At 40.7% G+C, this 13319-nt stretch overlaps 1 protein-coding gene across 1 annotated transcript in view; it reads right to left on the minus strand.

The window, feature by feature from the left end:
- arhgef28a (Rho guanine nucleotide exchange factor (GEF) 28a) overlaps nt 1-13319 on the minus strand; it is a 63195-nt gene that overhangs the window by 8187 nt on the left and 41689 nt on the right. Inside the window, exons 23-34 of the mRNA XM_059358054.1 lie at nt 12412-12552; nt 11986-12236; nt 11766-11891; nt 10469-10586; nt 10084-10338; nt 9909-9985; nt 9607-9785; nt 7858-7949; nt 7549-7734; nt 5234-5448; nt 4448-4495; nt 1041-1559 (exon numbers count right to left, since the gene is read on the minus strand). Of these exons, the coding sequence (XP_059214037.1) occupies nt 1041-1559; nt 4448-4495; nt 5234-5448; nt 7549-7734; nt 7858-7949; nt 9607-9785; nt 9909-9985; nt 10084-10338; nt 10469-10586; nt 11766-11891; nt 11986-12236; nt 12412-12552 (2207 nt within the window). The remainder of the gene's footprint in view (nt 1-1040; nt 1560-4447; nt 4496-5233; nt 5449-7548; nt 7735-7857; nt 7950-9606; nt 9786-9908; nt 9986-10083; nt 10339-10468; nt 10587-11765; nt 11892-11985; nt 12237-12411; nt 12553-13319) is intronic.

Here is a 13319-nt window from a genome sequence, read left to right on the forward strand (position 1 = left end):
CTCCTTTTTCTCTACGGAGCAGAAGCAGCACAGCTAATTAGAAACAACCTGAGAGATGGTGTGTGTGTGTGTGTGTGTGTGTGTGTCATTTGATCTGTCTCTGACCCTGTGAACTGCTGCCTCTGGCTAAAACATTACTAGGCGAACATTAGGACCTCCACTGCCTCCTCACGCCTTTTGTCAGACCACTGCTGTTAATGCATCCTCCACACTGACTGAAATAGATGAATGGAAATAAATAAGTTTGCAAAAAAAGAGCCTCATTGCACGCAGTCTGTAAAGAGCCCACGGTGGTGTGTAAATTAATGAGGGCGAGAGGGAATATTGTAACACGAGTCTGCTCATTTGTCTGTCCATTCGGGGGCTCTCAGTGTGCGTCTTTTGAACAGTCACACCTGCTGAACTGAGCAGCACAAAGCACAGGCTCACATAGATGTACGTGCTATATTGGTTTCACCGCTGCTGCTTGTCCATGTGAGGTACACGGAGTCCTAAAAGGGCAACGGAGAACAGTGCACCCTTTATCCTCCGTGCCTTCCAGCTGCAGGGGACATTTCACTGTAGTGTTTTTCAAACAAAGTGTCGATAATTTAAGTCCTTTCGGACACGATTGATTGGTTTCTTGGGCTGCGTGCCTCCAGTTTTAATTATTTTGTCGGGGCTTTTATGTGCAACGGTTTAATTATCATCAATCATTAAGATGTTTATTGGTGAGTGGAGCTGCTGGAGCACTAAGACAAATGATGCTGAAATTGCTCTCATTATCGCAGGTCGTATATCAAGAGGGGATTGAGTTGCTCTGTGTAAATGAGTGAACCAGCGTAACTCAGGCTGATAGCTGTCTGAGAAAAGCTTCTCATTAATGGCTTTAGCCAAGAAATACTCCATAAACACTACATATCTACCTCACACTCATGTCAGGGTCAAGAGCTTTAGTCAGGAGCACTCCTGAGCCCTCGATTAACGCCTCAGGTTAAATGTCAGGAGTTATTTTAAAAACCACAGAAAGAGGAAAGTTGCCAGTTGTGTGCCCCCCCTACCTGCTGCCCATCTAGAGGAATGACCATGTGAGGAATCACAGTGGGCAGACTCCTCTGCCGGCTGTGTCTCCAGGTCTGGAGCAGCTTCTGCTGGTTCTCCAGACGCTCACGCTCCCTCTCCACATTCCTCTGGCCCTCCCTTAGCCGCTCCAGGCTCTGCTGGTACTCCTCCAGCTGGTCGTCCAGCTCTTCCCTCTCGTGTCTCAGCCTCTCCGTCTCCAGGTGGCACTGCCGCTCCCTCTCCTCCAGCCTGCTCTCCAGCTCCCCCTGCTGGCTCTCCCTGGCCTGGCACTCCCTCTCCCAGCGCTCCTTCTCTTGGCGCAGTCGGTCCTGGAGCCGCTGAGCTGCCACCACCTCCTCTTTCCGCTTCTCCAGGTTTCGCTGCTTCTCCTGTTCTTGCAGCGTATTACCCCGGATGCTCGGAAGGTGCGGCCGCTGAGCGCGAGGGGAAGGGCGTCCACTCTCTTGGAGGAGGAGCTTTTGGACCTCATAGCAGCTGTCCTGGATGGTCACTGCGGCCTGGAACACAAAGGGAAAGGCACAGAGATTAAGTTCATGAAAACACCTAAAAAATCTGTATAATTTTAGGTTTACGCTGTTTTTGTAATTATTTTCACCACTTTAGCTTGCTATCAGACAGCCCTGTTTAAGTTTACATGGAGGAAACTGGAGCTGTTCTATGTTCTCATCAAAGCCACCAGACTCCTTTGACAAAAATAGTAATTTTACATAGCAGAACACAGGAATTACTGATCTACCACAGCTGATTGGTGAGTTTCTTCGGGTTATTGTGTGATGTCAGTGTTTTAATAGGTTAGTTCAGATTCACCAAAGGCAAACAATAACACAAACAAACTAACTGATCGAGGCAGTGGTAGACCAGAAACTGCTGTATGGCGTCATATTTGAGTCAAAAGTCGCGCGAGCGATAACACATCTGCACGCGCATTTATTTCGTGTCACGCGCGCAGATTTCAACTGCCGCGCACTTTTTTGATCTTCGCGCACATATTCAGCAACCGAGTGAAGCAGATTCTCCCCCGTGCTCGCTCGCGGTGGAGCTCTGCTCGCGGGGCGCGAGGAGTTTTGACACATTGGGTCGCTCGTGGTGGAGCTCTGCTTGCGCGGAGCGAGGACTTTTGACACATTGGGGGCGGGGCCAAGGCTGACCCCGGGCCTCATATGATTGGTCATTTTCCAGCCCTCCACGTGATAAATTCAGCACAGAGCAGATCGTTCAGGACAGGAAGTCGTGCACAGACACAAAATAAAACATCCGGTATATTTTCGAAATAAAGTACCTCAGGTTAACGTATTTCACAACTTGAAGACGTCATGATGGGCGGGGACAGACCTGAAGTTTATTTATATACAGTCTATGAAACAAACAGAGATCGCTAAGTGAACACCTCCTGCAGCAGCAGCACATACACACTGTACTGCTACAGAGCTAACTGTTAGCCTGTTAGCACATCCACACTGTACTGCTACAGAGCTAACTGTAACTAACTACCGCTAACGAGGTCAGCCGGCTTGTTAACAAGAGGTTCTTGTCGGCTCCGGCCGACCTCGTTAGCGATCGTTAAGACCGAGTCGCTGGATTTGTCTCCAGTCATTAATGAGATGATGATTCTCTTCCGGTTATATCACTTCATTACGCGTGAATTCGCGAGATCTCGTGCGTCCTCGGGACACAGACGGATCCGGTGTGTGTTGACGGACTGCGGAGATACTGTATGATCATATAGAAACAAGAAACAGCATTTTTTAACCTTTTTATTACCAGTGATTAAGCGTAGAGTTGTGGTCGTGAACGTCATGAAACAACCGTTGTTGTTGTTTAGATGATGCCGCCGCTACCAGCTGTCAGCAGGAAACTGAAAAGGCACCCACGTGGAGGGCTGGAAAATGACCAATCATAAGAGGCCGGGGGTCAGCCTTGGCCCCGTCCCCAATGTGTCAAAAGTCCTCACTCCGCGCCAGCAGAGCTCCACCGCGAGCGAGCACGGGGGAGAATCTGCTTCACGCGGTTGCTGAATATGTGCGCGAAGATCAAAAAAGTGTGCGCGGCAGTTGAAATCTGCGCGCGTGACACGAAATAAATGCGCGTGCAGATGTGTCATTGCTCGCGCGACTTTTGACTCAAATATGACGCCATACTGCTGTATTCTGCGATGTAAAATTGCTTTAGTTAGTTGCCCTGGTCTTAACTTAAACAGGGCTGTCTGAAGGCAAGGTAAGGCGGTGAAAATATTTTAAATATAATGCACACCTGTCTTCACCTGTCGTGTATTCCTATCCACTGTGAAACTTTTTCTCCTGGGTACAAATTGACCCTTTTTTCCCCCTGGTTATAACCCAATTCTGCGTGACACTTCATCATAACTCATTCCAACAAGTTTTAAACTTCTTTTTGGAGTTTATCCATGTTGTTTTGTGGCAATTAAATGAAAGACAAAATGTCTGATATAAAAACATTTGAACCCGGGTCCATTTTGGCCAGAGGACAACAGGAAGGATACATTGATATTCATTTGTTTTTAAGGTGAGCCTTTTTCACGGTGGCTCAAATATGTTTTGCTGCTGCCCCCATCCACAGCAACGTATTTAGCTTCTGTGCCAGTGCTGCTGCCTGATTCTCCAAAGTGGGGGCATACCAACTGCCATCTATGTTAGGTTATACATTGACTATGAGTAAGCACCTCATTCAACCCCACTTCAAAAAAATCTAAATCCTCCCTTTATGCACAGGTGCAACCTAACTGCAGGAAGTAAGAGCAGGTGATTTGAATAGAAATAAATTATGATAAGCCTCTACTGGCTGCCCTGACATTTTAAACGTTAATGAAACAACATCTCTTCACATGGAGAAAAGACTCCACCTTCACTGGTAGAAGTGTGGTTTTCAGGTTCATTCCCAAGAAGGGATACTGAACTTTGAATATGAAAATTATCATTAAAATGAAAACCTCAAGCTCATACAGATGGGCAAGAGTGTGCACACAGATCCCTCATGCAAATACACACAGGACAAATTTACATTTTATACTTAACAGCAGTGTGTGTGTGTGTGTGTGTGTGTGTGTGTGTGTGGTGAAACAAAAGACCCTCGTATGTCTCTCAGCAGAAAAAAGATCAGTAGGATTCTCGCTCCTGTAGCTCGCTGCCTTTGGCTTCAAACAGAAGCCTGAGCACATCGTTGGTTCTCTGTTTGCTGGAACTGGAGTGTGCAGGCATATTAAAGCCTTTATCATCACTGAGCATGAGACTAACAAAGCATGCATATGTTCAAAGTGAGAAGAGAAGAGCTTTGTTTGTTTGCTGACTTGCTGATTGTATAATAATAAAGATGAGGGCAGGATAAGAAGTAGGCAGGTGGTTGACTGGATATTGAATAATGCACTCACCTGCAGACTGTAGAGTAACTGGGTCAGGCTTTGGACACTTTGAGCGATCTGTTAATGGAAAAAAATCACACACACACACACACACACACGCAGATTAATTAGCCTGCTGGGTTTTTTATGAATTTTAAATGACATAATTTTACGAACAATCTACTCACAAGGAAATAGTTCCTCTTATGTTAAGCTAAAGGTGAGTCAAAATATGATTCATGCAACAGTAGCGCCCCCTTGAGGCGACACAGTGTCCTACCTCACTCTTTCAGGTTACATTAACACACTGCAGTCGATAATAAAATTAAATAAATAAAATCTGCTCATTTACCTCACAGGTCACAGAAAGCTGCAAACGGTAGCACAACTGTGGCACTGGAGTTGGAATACGTCTCCATATCCATTTTTAATGGCACAGTACCTTTGGGAACTAAATGGACTTCTTCCTTTATTATAAGCTTATCAATGATTCATCACATTAAGACTGAAATGTAATTCTAATAGACGGTGCTGAATTATTAAAATAACTGTTGGCAACCTTGAGCCACACATCTGGGAAGAAATGGAAAGCGGTGAGGTTCAGAAGCAGCCTGTAAGAGGCTCTAATGACCTATAATACCCTCTGCAAGACTGCTGAACCTCACAACTACAGTGATGGGAAAGACATTACATCATGTTGTTGCATCAATATTTAACTCAAAAACACCTATTAAATTATTTTTATTTATATCATGGGGTCAAAAAAGTAACCACTACATACTTTGTACATTTTATAGAGCAGAAACTGTTCCGTACCTTGACGTCTATGTCATTTGTGTCGGGTTTTTGCAACAGAGACTCAGTCCAGCTCTCCTCACTCGCCTCGGGGTTTTCAGGTGAGCTCTCAGAGTCTGAGGGGGGCTGTACAGGTGTAGCAGGGCTGACAGGAAACACTGAGTCTGTGTCTGAGTCCGGGCTGTGACTCGATGGAGAAGAGGCCTTGGATGACAGCGTTGCTTTCAGGTTCTCAGCTGGAAAACGAAAAACAACAAGTGTGAGATTAAGAGTGCTGCTCAATTAATTAAAACTGTTAAATATGAGAAATAACCACTTGTTACAACCAAGAAATGCAGAATACCCATAATAAAATACCTGCCGTAATATATTGATACCAATGTTGAAACGATACCAAAGCAAAATCATCAAACACCAGAAAAAGTAATGAAATATTTTTCTATATGTATACAAATCTAGTAATATATATGTTTGGGTATAATTGCATGTCTACGTGTTTGTTATTGTTATTTATTTATTTATCCCCCCCCCCCCCCCCCCTTTAAAAAACACCCTATGTTCTAATATTTGTTCGAACTTTACTGTTGAAAGCTGAATTTTAAAAAAAGAATTAAAAAAAGAATAAGAAAAGGAAAGGAATGGAATAATAGATAATTGCATGTCTACATGTCTATTATTGTTATTTATTTATTTATTCATTCCTCTTTAAAAAGAAAACACCCATGTTCTAATTTAGTTAAACTTTATATTGTAAAAAGCTAAACAAAATAAATAATTAAAAAAAGAAAAGAAAGTAATGGAATAATAGATGGCAGAACAGGTAACTTAATGTTCTATAATAATTAAAAAGGTTAATTAAACATGTACATGCTATGCAGTAATCTGATGTCCCCTACTTACTGGAGTTGATGTGATTTATTTGATTGTTAATTTTATCTTTGCTACCAGATATCATTTATTAAAGCGTGTTTAATAAGACTTTTTTTTAGGGGGGTAAAACCGCACCGCTGCCAGTGAATCAGAGAAAGAATAGAAGTGTAGCACAGGGAAAAAATACATGAAATGATTATAAATTCAGATGAGGTTCTGTGATAATTTGATAAAGGAAAAGCTGGTAAAATCAAGTAATCAGTAACTGTGGAAAGTTGTGTTGTGTCAAGATTTCCCCTCTGCCTGTAAGTAACAAATACTACTCAAACCATTTATTATATATGTATATGGTGCTTATAAATGCAAAACAACTGGTTAACCCATTTAAGCCGGGAAAGCATTACAGCATTTCTACCATTGAAACCGGGAGCGCTGTTGCGTCACTCTACCATTAAGGCCGGGACAGCGGCTACGTCGTTTTGTAGTATTTGTAGTTTTTTTCCACCTATTTTCGGTCTCTTGGCCAATGAAATGCATCAGAATCATGATCAGAATACATGCGGGAGTGTCGCAATGCAACATTGGACTTTTCCAGAACTTTGAAATCATGGCGGAAGACGACTATAGCGGAGGGAGATTAGAAGTAAGTGACGGAAGCGATCTAGATGAAAACAGCGCCGATGATTTTATTACTGATCCGGACTTCGAACCCTCGGAACCAATCGACCGGCATTTATGGATGAGGAATATGTTCTTAGACGACATATTTTCACCGAAGAACAGACAGATTTGTGGCCATCTGGAGATAATAATAAAAAACAATAATAATAATAATAATAACAATGATTGTGATGATGATATAAGAAATCAAGACTGTTTATGTCTTATATTACTTTATGCGTAGTTGAGTACCCTAAAAAGTGCAATATATGAAATGTATTATTATTTATTATTATTATTATGATAATTATTATTATTATTTTATTACAGTAGGCTAATGAGAACTATGTCTATTTCTTCCAATGGTCATATCATGTTTGCATCTTGCTAATGGGCATGTATTAGTATTATGCATAGGATTTTTATTCAGTCAAATGTAACATTTGCTGAGTTTGTTGATTTTTAAAAAAACTTAATTGAAGGTTTGGACAAATAAACTCAACTTCTCATGAAAGCCGGGGGTATAAGCTCTCAAGTACTTTTTGAATTTCATTTCTATCTGCTACATAGGCTGAAAAATCTTCTGTTGAATTTCCAGAAAAACTTCAGGTTTTAGGGGGTTCTTTCAAAATCGCCCATAGGTTTTCCAGGCATTTTTTCCAGGCGTTTTAGGCCTTAATGGGTTAAAGTAATGTGCATCTAATATTTTCTCTCATTTTGTTGAGCTTTCAAAAAAAAATAAAAACCCAAACTGTGCTGTACTTGTGTGTTTGTCCCTGCAGGGTACAATATGCAAAGTGTCTCACCCTCTTGCAGAGCTGCAGCCAGCAGCACGGCGGCCTGTGGCGGCTCCTCCGAGTGCGGCTGGACGAGCAGTCGCGGCTCCACCAGCGAGGCGTCCGTCCTCCCACTCAGAGCAGAGAGCGCCGCGTAGACATGCAGCTTCTCCTCCAGGCTGGAGCAGATCCGCTGGTCCTGGCTCATCAGGCTCTCTGATAAACGAGTTCACCGGGTTCACAGATGAAGGGTGGTGAAATGTTAACTCAGGGCTAAAGAATATTCAAGACGATTGAAGGAAATATATCAGAGAAATGATGCCACAGGTTTGAAAGTACCTTGTAATTTATGGATCTTCTGAATACGAGCCTCGGCTGCTCGCTTCTCCTCTTCAGATTCACTCGTGTATTCTTCTTCTTCCTCCGGACAGCTGAGCACAGAAAACAGCGTTAGACTCTCCACAGATGATGAAATTTGACTATGTAGATCTCAATGCCCTCCTCCTCCCACTGATGGAGATTTAGTCTTAGTTTTAAGGTGAAAATGCTCATTATTTTCAGTCACATTATAGTCTATTTTTATTCTTCATATTATAGTTTTAGTTATAATGTTTTCTTTCTTTAAACAAGTGTTAATTTAGGCAACTTTATTTTCCGATGAAAATGCTCATTCATTTTAGTCACATTTAATCATTTTTATCCTCCATACTGTCAATAAAAAGTATTTTTCTTACAGTCAAAATATTTTCTCACTTTAACTAGGATTAATATTGTCAGCTTTTTTTTTTCAATTAATCTCAGTCCTATTGTTTGAATGTTCTTGTTAGATTTTATGATATTTAGTTAACATAATCCCCATCATCAGAGGATCTAGTTGAGCCTTATGTGAAATTTATTTCACATAAGACTTTATGATTTCATTATCTGATGAAAACACAGGCCGAATGATAACAAATGAAGCTTTGCAGTTACTCCAAGTCCTGGCCGTTATGAGAGTCAATGGGCAGCACCCAACATGCAAAAGTTTGTGTTAATAATTCACCTGAAACCGACCCATAAACAAACATTACAAAACAAACTTTATGGATAATAGTAGCACGACTGTAAGGACTGAGGAGGGCAGAGACTAACTGAACAGGGCAGTTTATATGAATATTATAAATAATATTAGGTTATGATAAAAAAAAAATCAAGCATTTTTAAGGACTATAGTAACTTTGAAAACATAACGTTTTAATATGCAGTATTTTCCAAATTGTAAGAAGCGGGGAGAGAGTGATGGGGAGAGGAGAGGAGAAGGTGAAAGGTGAAGAAATGAATGATAGATTTTGGACTTTGGATTTTTAGATTTTTACTTCTACACTACATTTTAGTCTCATCTTTTTTATCTTTTTATTTTTTAATATTGTACATTGATAGTACAGCTGGGCAATATATGGATATAAAAGATATATCGATATATTTTCAAATGTGATATGCATATATCCATATGCATATATACCATATTGCATATATCGATATAGTTCAATTTTTTTTTCTTTCTTTATATAAATGCTGCCCTTACTAGGGTTTGTCATATTTAGTTATTTTGTAATGCTCGTTATTTTTTTCTCATATAAATATATTTATTTCAGAAAAAGACTGGCTCCTTTTATTTCATAGGCTATTTTTATATAAGATATTTTTTTAATTAAATGTCACTTTATGGAGCTTTGATTTAAAAAAAAAAAAAAAAAAGATGTTATACAGTATTTATGTTCACTTAAATAAACAGTTTCAATACAACTACTTGTGACATTTGACTTTGACTGAACATTTACTCTCACTTAGCGATAAAAATAGCAGGATATATATTGTATATCGATATTTAGCCTAAATATACCGGGATACGACTTTTGGTCCATATCGCCCAGCCCTAATTGATATCATCACAGATAGTGTTTGTTGATATTCATTCCATTTCATTATCGTCTCCTCTTAGTCATGGAAAAAAAATATTTATTATTTATAGTTTTCCTTAACAATATTAACACTGACTCCTCCTCAGTTATACACACACATAAAAAGCACAACCAGACTGATACACACCTCTCTACAGCCTCTCTAATGAGCCTCATCCAGGTGTTTCGTTCCTCTTTGGATGACGTGTGGACCTCGTACATTTCTGGCCCGGCGGCTGAAGCGCTGATCAAAAACATCCCTCGCTCTTCGTTCGCCACTTCTCGCACTATTAACTTTTGCAGGGCGATGACTGGAGGCTTCTGATCCTGCAGCACATTAGAATGGGGAGGAATATCACTTTACATGATAGAATAAAACAGAAAAGGTAATAGGGTGTCACTTCATAACAGAGACGCAGCTGACTACTGTGCGAATGAATGTGAGCTTACCACTGTGGCAAATGTATACTTCTGGTCTTTTTCTTGCAGGAAGATGAGCGTATCTGTGAGAAGGAGCGCCAGGATATCTATGGAGGAAGAAGCAGGACACACATGTCATTAGCCTCATAATTTATTCACATTATGCATGTAAAAAAATGATGCAATTAATCGACATTGGTCTCACCTTTAAGTCGGCCGGTTGCAGTTTTCCACAGGAGCAGGCCCTGGTGTTTGAGCGTCTGTCCCGGCCCCATCATGTCCTGCTTGCGGAAGGTGTGGCCGTTCTTCAGCTTGGCAGCGCTGCGGTTCTCCATGCGGTTCCACACTTCCTGTAACCTTTGATGCCGCTCGTATTCGCTCACGCTCAGGTCCACGGCTGCTATCACCTCTCGAATCTGAGCCAGGGCTTTCGAGAGGTCGGCGTGCTCCTCTGTTTCCTCTGAGGCATCAGGAAGCAGACATACATAAAAAGTGAATGATATCTTGTGTTATTTGTATATTTTTAGACTGAAATGTTGTATTTTGTGCCATACAACCATATAGCCAGCAGAGGGCAGTAGATGACTGACCTTGAGTATACTGCAGAATCCTCTCCAGCAACACAGGGTACTTTGTAATCCTTTGGGTTACCAGCAAGATGCACTCTGGGATTTCTCTCCGTCTCACCAAATAATTATTACCTTGTTGCTTGAAAAAGGAACATCAAGAGTTAGGCTACATTTCTCTAATCTGGAGGGTAGTGGTGCATTTATTTGTTCTGGGAGGGACAGTTTGGAGTGGTGTAGAATGAGGTAATTATACATAGTCAGTGCTTTATCTAAAGTTTGGAGAATTAGGCAAGTTAAGCAATTCACCGATTTACCCTGCTGTTAGACAGCCCGTTCAAATGAGGTACTGAAGCTGTTATATCTGTTTTCTTCAAAGCGATCAGACTCCTTTGACAAAAATCGCTGTACACGTTGGAAGAGTCCTTCCTATGAAACAGGAGCTTTAAAAAAAATCCCTCAAAATGGCATTGCAAGAACTGGGATCATATCTAGTTCTTGCCGTGCAGACACAATCATTCTTAGAAATGAGTTCTTAGAACTATGAAAAGTCTGAAAACAGCTTACCCCTGCAAGGAAAAACTGCTTTCTGTCAAAGATGCATGGTGGCTTTGAAGGAAGCATAACATGTTTTCAGACATTAAGATTTTTTTCCTAGTTCTAAGAGCCCCCTTTTTTATTGTAATGTGATAGTTCCTATAATACATTTTCAGGGACTTTTTTCATCTCCTATTTTAGATAAGTTCCTCTACCAGCAGCATGCGTGATATAAGTGCACCGTATTGCAGCCACCACCTTTTTTAGAAGCCTGTTAGCCAAATAAACAACAGACACCACAAAATACAATCTACAGCTCGAAGTGGCTTTATAGCACCAACACACCACTAGCTATGTTGCCACATTGGTGAAACTGGATCATTTTATCAATAATCTAGAGAAAACGCTGTGTGGTTTTCCATGTGATGTCCGCCTCGCTGTTCTGCCTCAATTTTCTGTGATTTAGTAGAGTTTTCCTGGTTGATATAAAAGCTTTATTTTTTGCTGAAGTAAGTCATTTAGTTAGTAGTAATTTTAATATTAGCTGGCTGCTATGTCTACTTTTGTGCTTGCTTGATGTTTAGTTTTTTTTTTACAGCTTGTAATAAAAAACAAAAAAAGGAAGAAAAATGAAATGATTTTCACTCTTCAACCACCGAATGGCTTCACTTCAGTGTTCCTGTTGGTGGTGTGAAAGCAAACAGAGAAAGAGACCTCTGTATGCCATCGACTGGAGGTAATACACCGACTATGGATAAAAACCTCATACTATCCCTTTAAGTACCTTAATGAAGTTCTGAAATCTCTTGTTATGCTGCTGGAGCTCTTTGAAAAAGCTGACCGCTTCATTGTGGCGACTGCAGAACTCTCCATACACCTGCTTCATTTTCTCGCTATTCTCATCTGAAAACTGCGGAGAAACAAAAGACACCCAGTGATTAAAACTACCACTTATTTCCATCTATTACATCAAAGAGAAAAGCAGCCCCAGAGGGCCAGCTAACCTGTTGGAGCAAGACGTCTCCTATCTGCTGGATGAGGTAGTTCCTGTGTCCCTGGGGCTGGGCGGAGCTGTGTCGCCGCTCCTTCATGGCGGCAAAGAAGGCGTGGTGGAAGAGAAGCAGCTGGTCCAGACAGGGGAAAACCCGCTCCACCGCGTCTGCATCAAGCTGCACTTCCTCCTTCATGCCTCGCCGGAAAACCTCGGCCATGATGTGGAGCGTCTGGAGATGGTGGAGCTCGGTCTGCATCAGCTCTGAGGGTGTAGGAATTCAACAGATAAAAACTTGTTTTATGAGACCAGAAATATGTTACTCAATCGTATAAAACAATTATGGGTAATTACAGCAATTTTTATATATGGAATACTGACACAAGCAGAAAATGACACATTTCAGTGGTTTTCTTTCACAACTCTGACATCTGCGTACCATAGATAACATCCTGCCTCTTGACAGCTCGCTTGTCCTGCTTCTTGCAGAACTTGTGCTCCACAGTAAGACTCCACGACTCAGCCTCGTAATCCACAGCATCAGCAGAGATGTCACTGTGGAGACACGCATCCACGCAGTCTACGGGGAGAATGAGTTACTAAATCACTTTTAATAAATGCACCAGGATTTCATAACACTCACTAAAACGAGACAGAGCTCTTTACTGTCACCCATCTCAATTTACGTCTTCTCTTCTCTGAGGTTGATTAAATGGAAAGAAATGAGTCTCAATACTGGTGATCAAATACATTTTTTTATGATCTACAAATAAAAACAAGGTTTACAAATGTGTATGAAGACTTGTGAGTAAATTCAAGGTGTTCACAAATGCATATTTCTACTCAACAAACAAATACCAACCAAACTGAACAAATAATATACAACAATATCATAAATAAATATAGTCTGAATAAATATCAGAACTTTACATATATTGTTCTATATACACATCTATATGTAATATGTACTTGCTTTATACTTCTAGCCACAATTTTGGGCCTTTTTTTATTTATTCAGAGATTGTTAATGTGTGTGCACAGATTATCTTGCACGTGTATATCGGGTTACGTTTGCATGGAGTGTTGAGTCTCAACCGCCAATCCTTAAATACATGTTGTGTTTAGGTGCTGTCGGAAAAACTCGGACACCCATTTAGTAGGGAAAGGCATTTTTTACAGAAACATTCGTGTAGGAGCCAATTTTCTCATTTCATAATATGTAAAAAAAAAAATATGTTACTTTGTTGCCACATTAGTTATCTAGCTTATTATCCTTTGTACTTTGGGTTTAGTAAATGTGTTTTTATAAACTAGAGAATTATAGTTTAAAGTTTAAAAGTTAAATCC

The sequence above is a fragment of the Centropristis striata genome, chromosome 19, assembly GCF_030273125.1.
Source record: "Centropristis striata isolate RG_2023a ecotype Rhode Island chromosome 19, C.striata_1.0, whole genome shotgun sequence".
Classification (NCBI taxonomy): Eukaryota; Metazoa; Chordata; class Actinopteri; order Perciformes; family Serranidae; genus Centropristis; species Centropristis striata.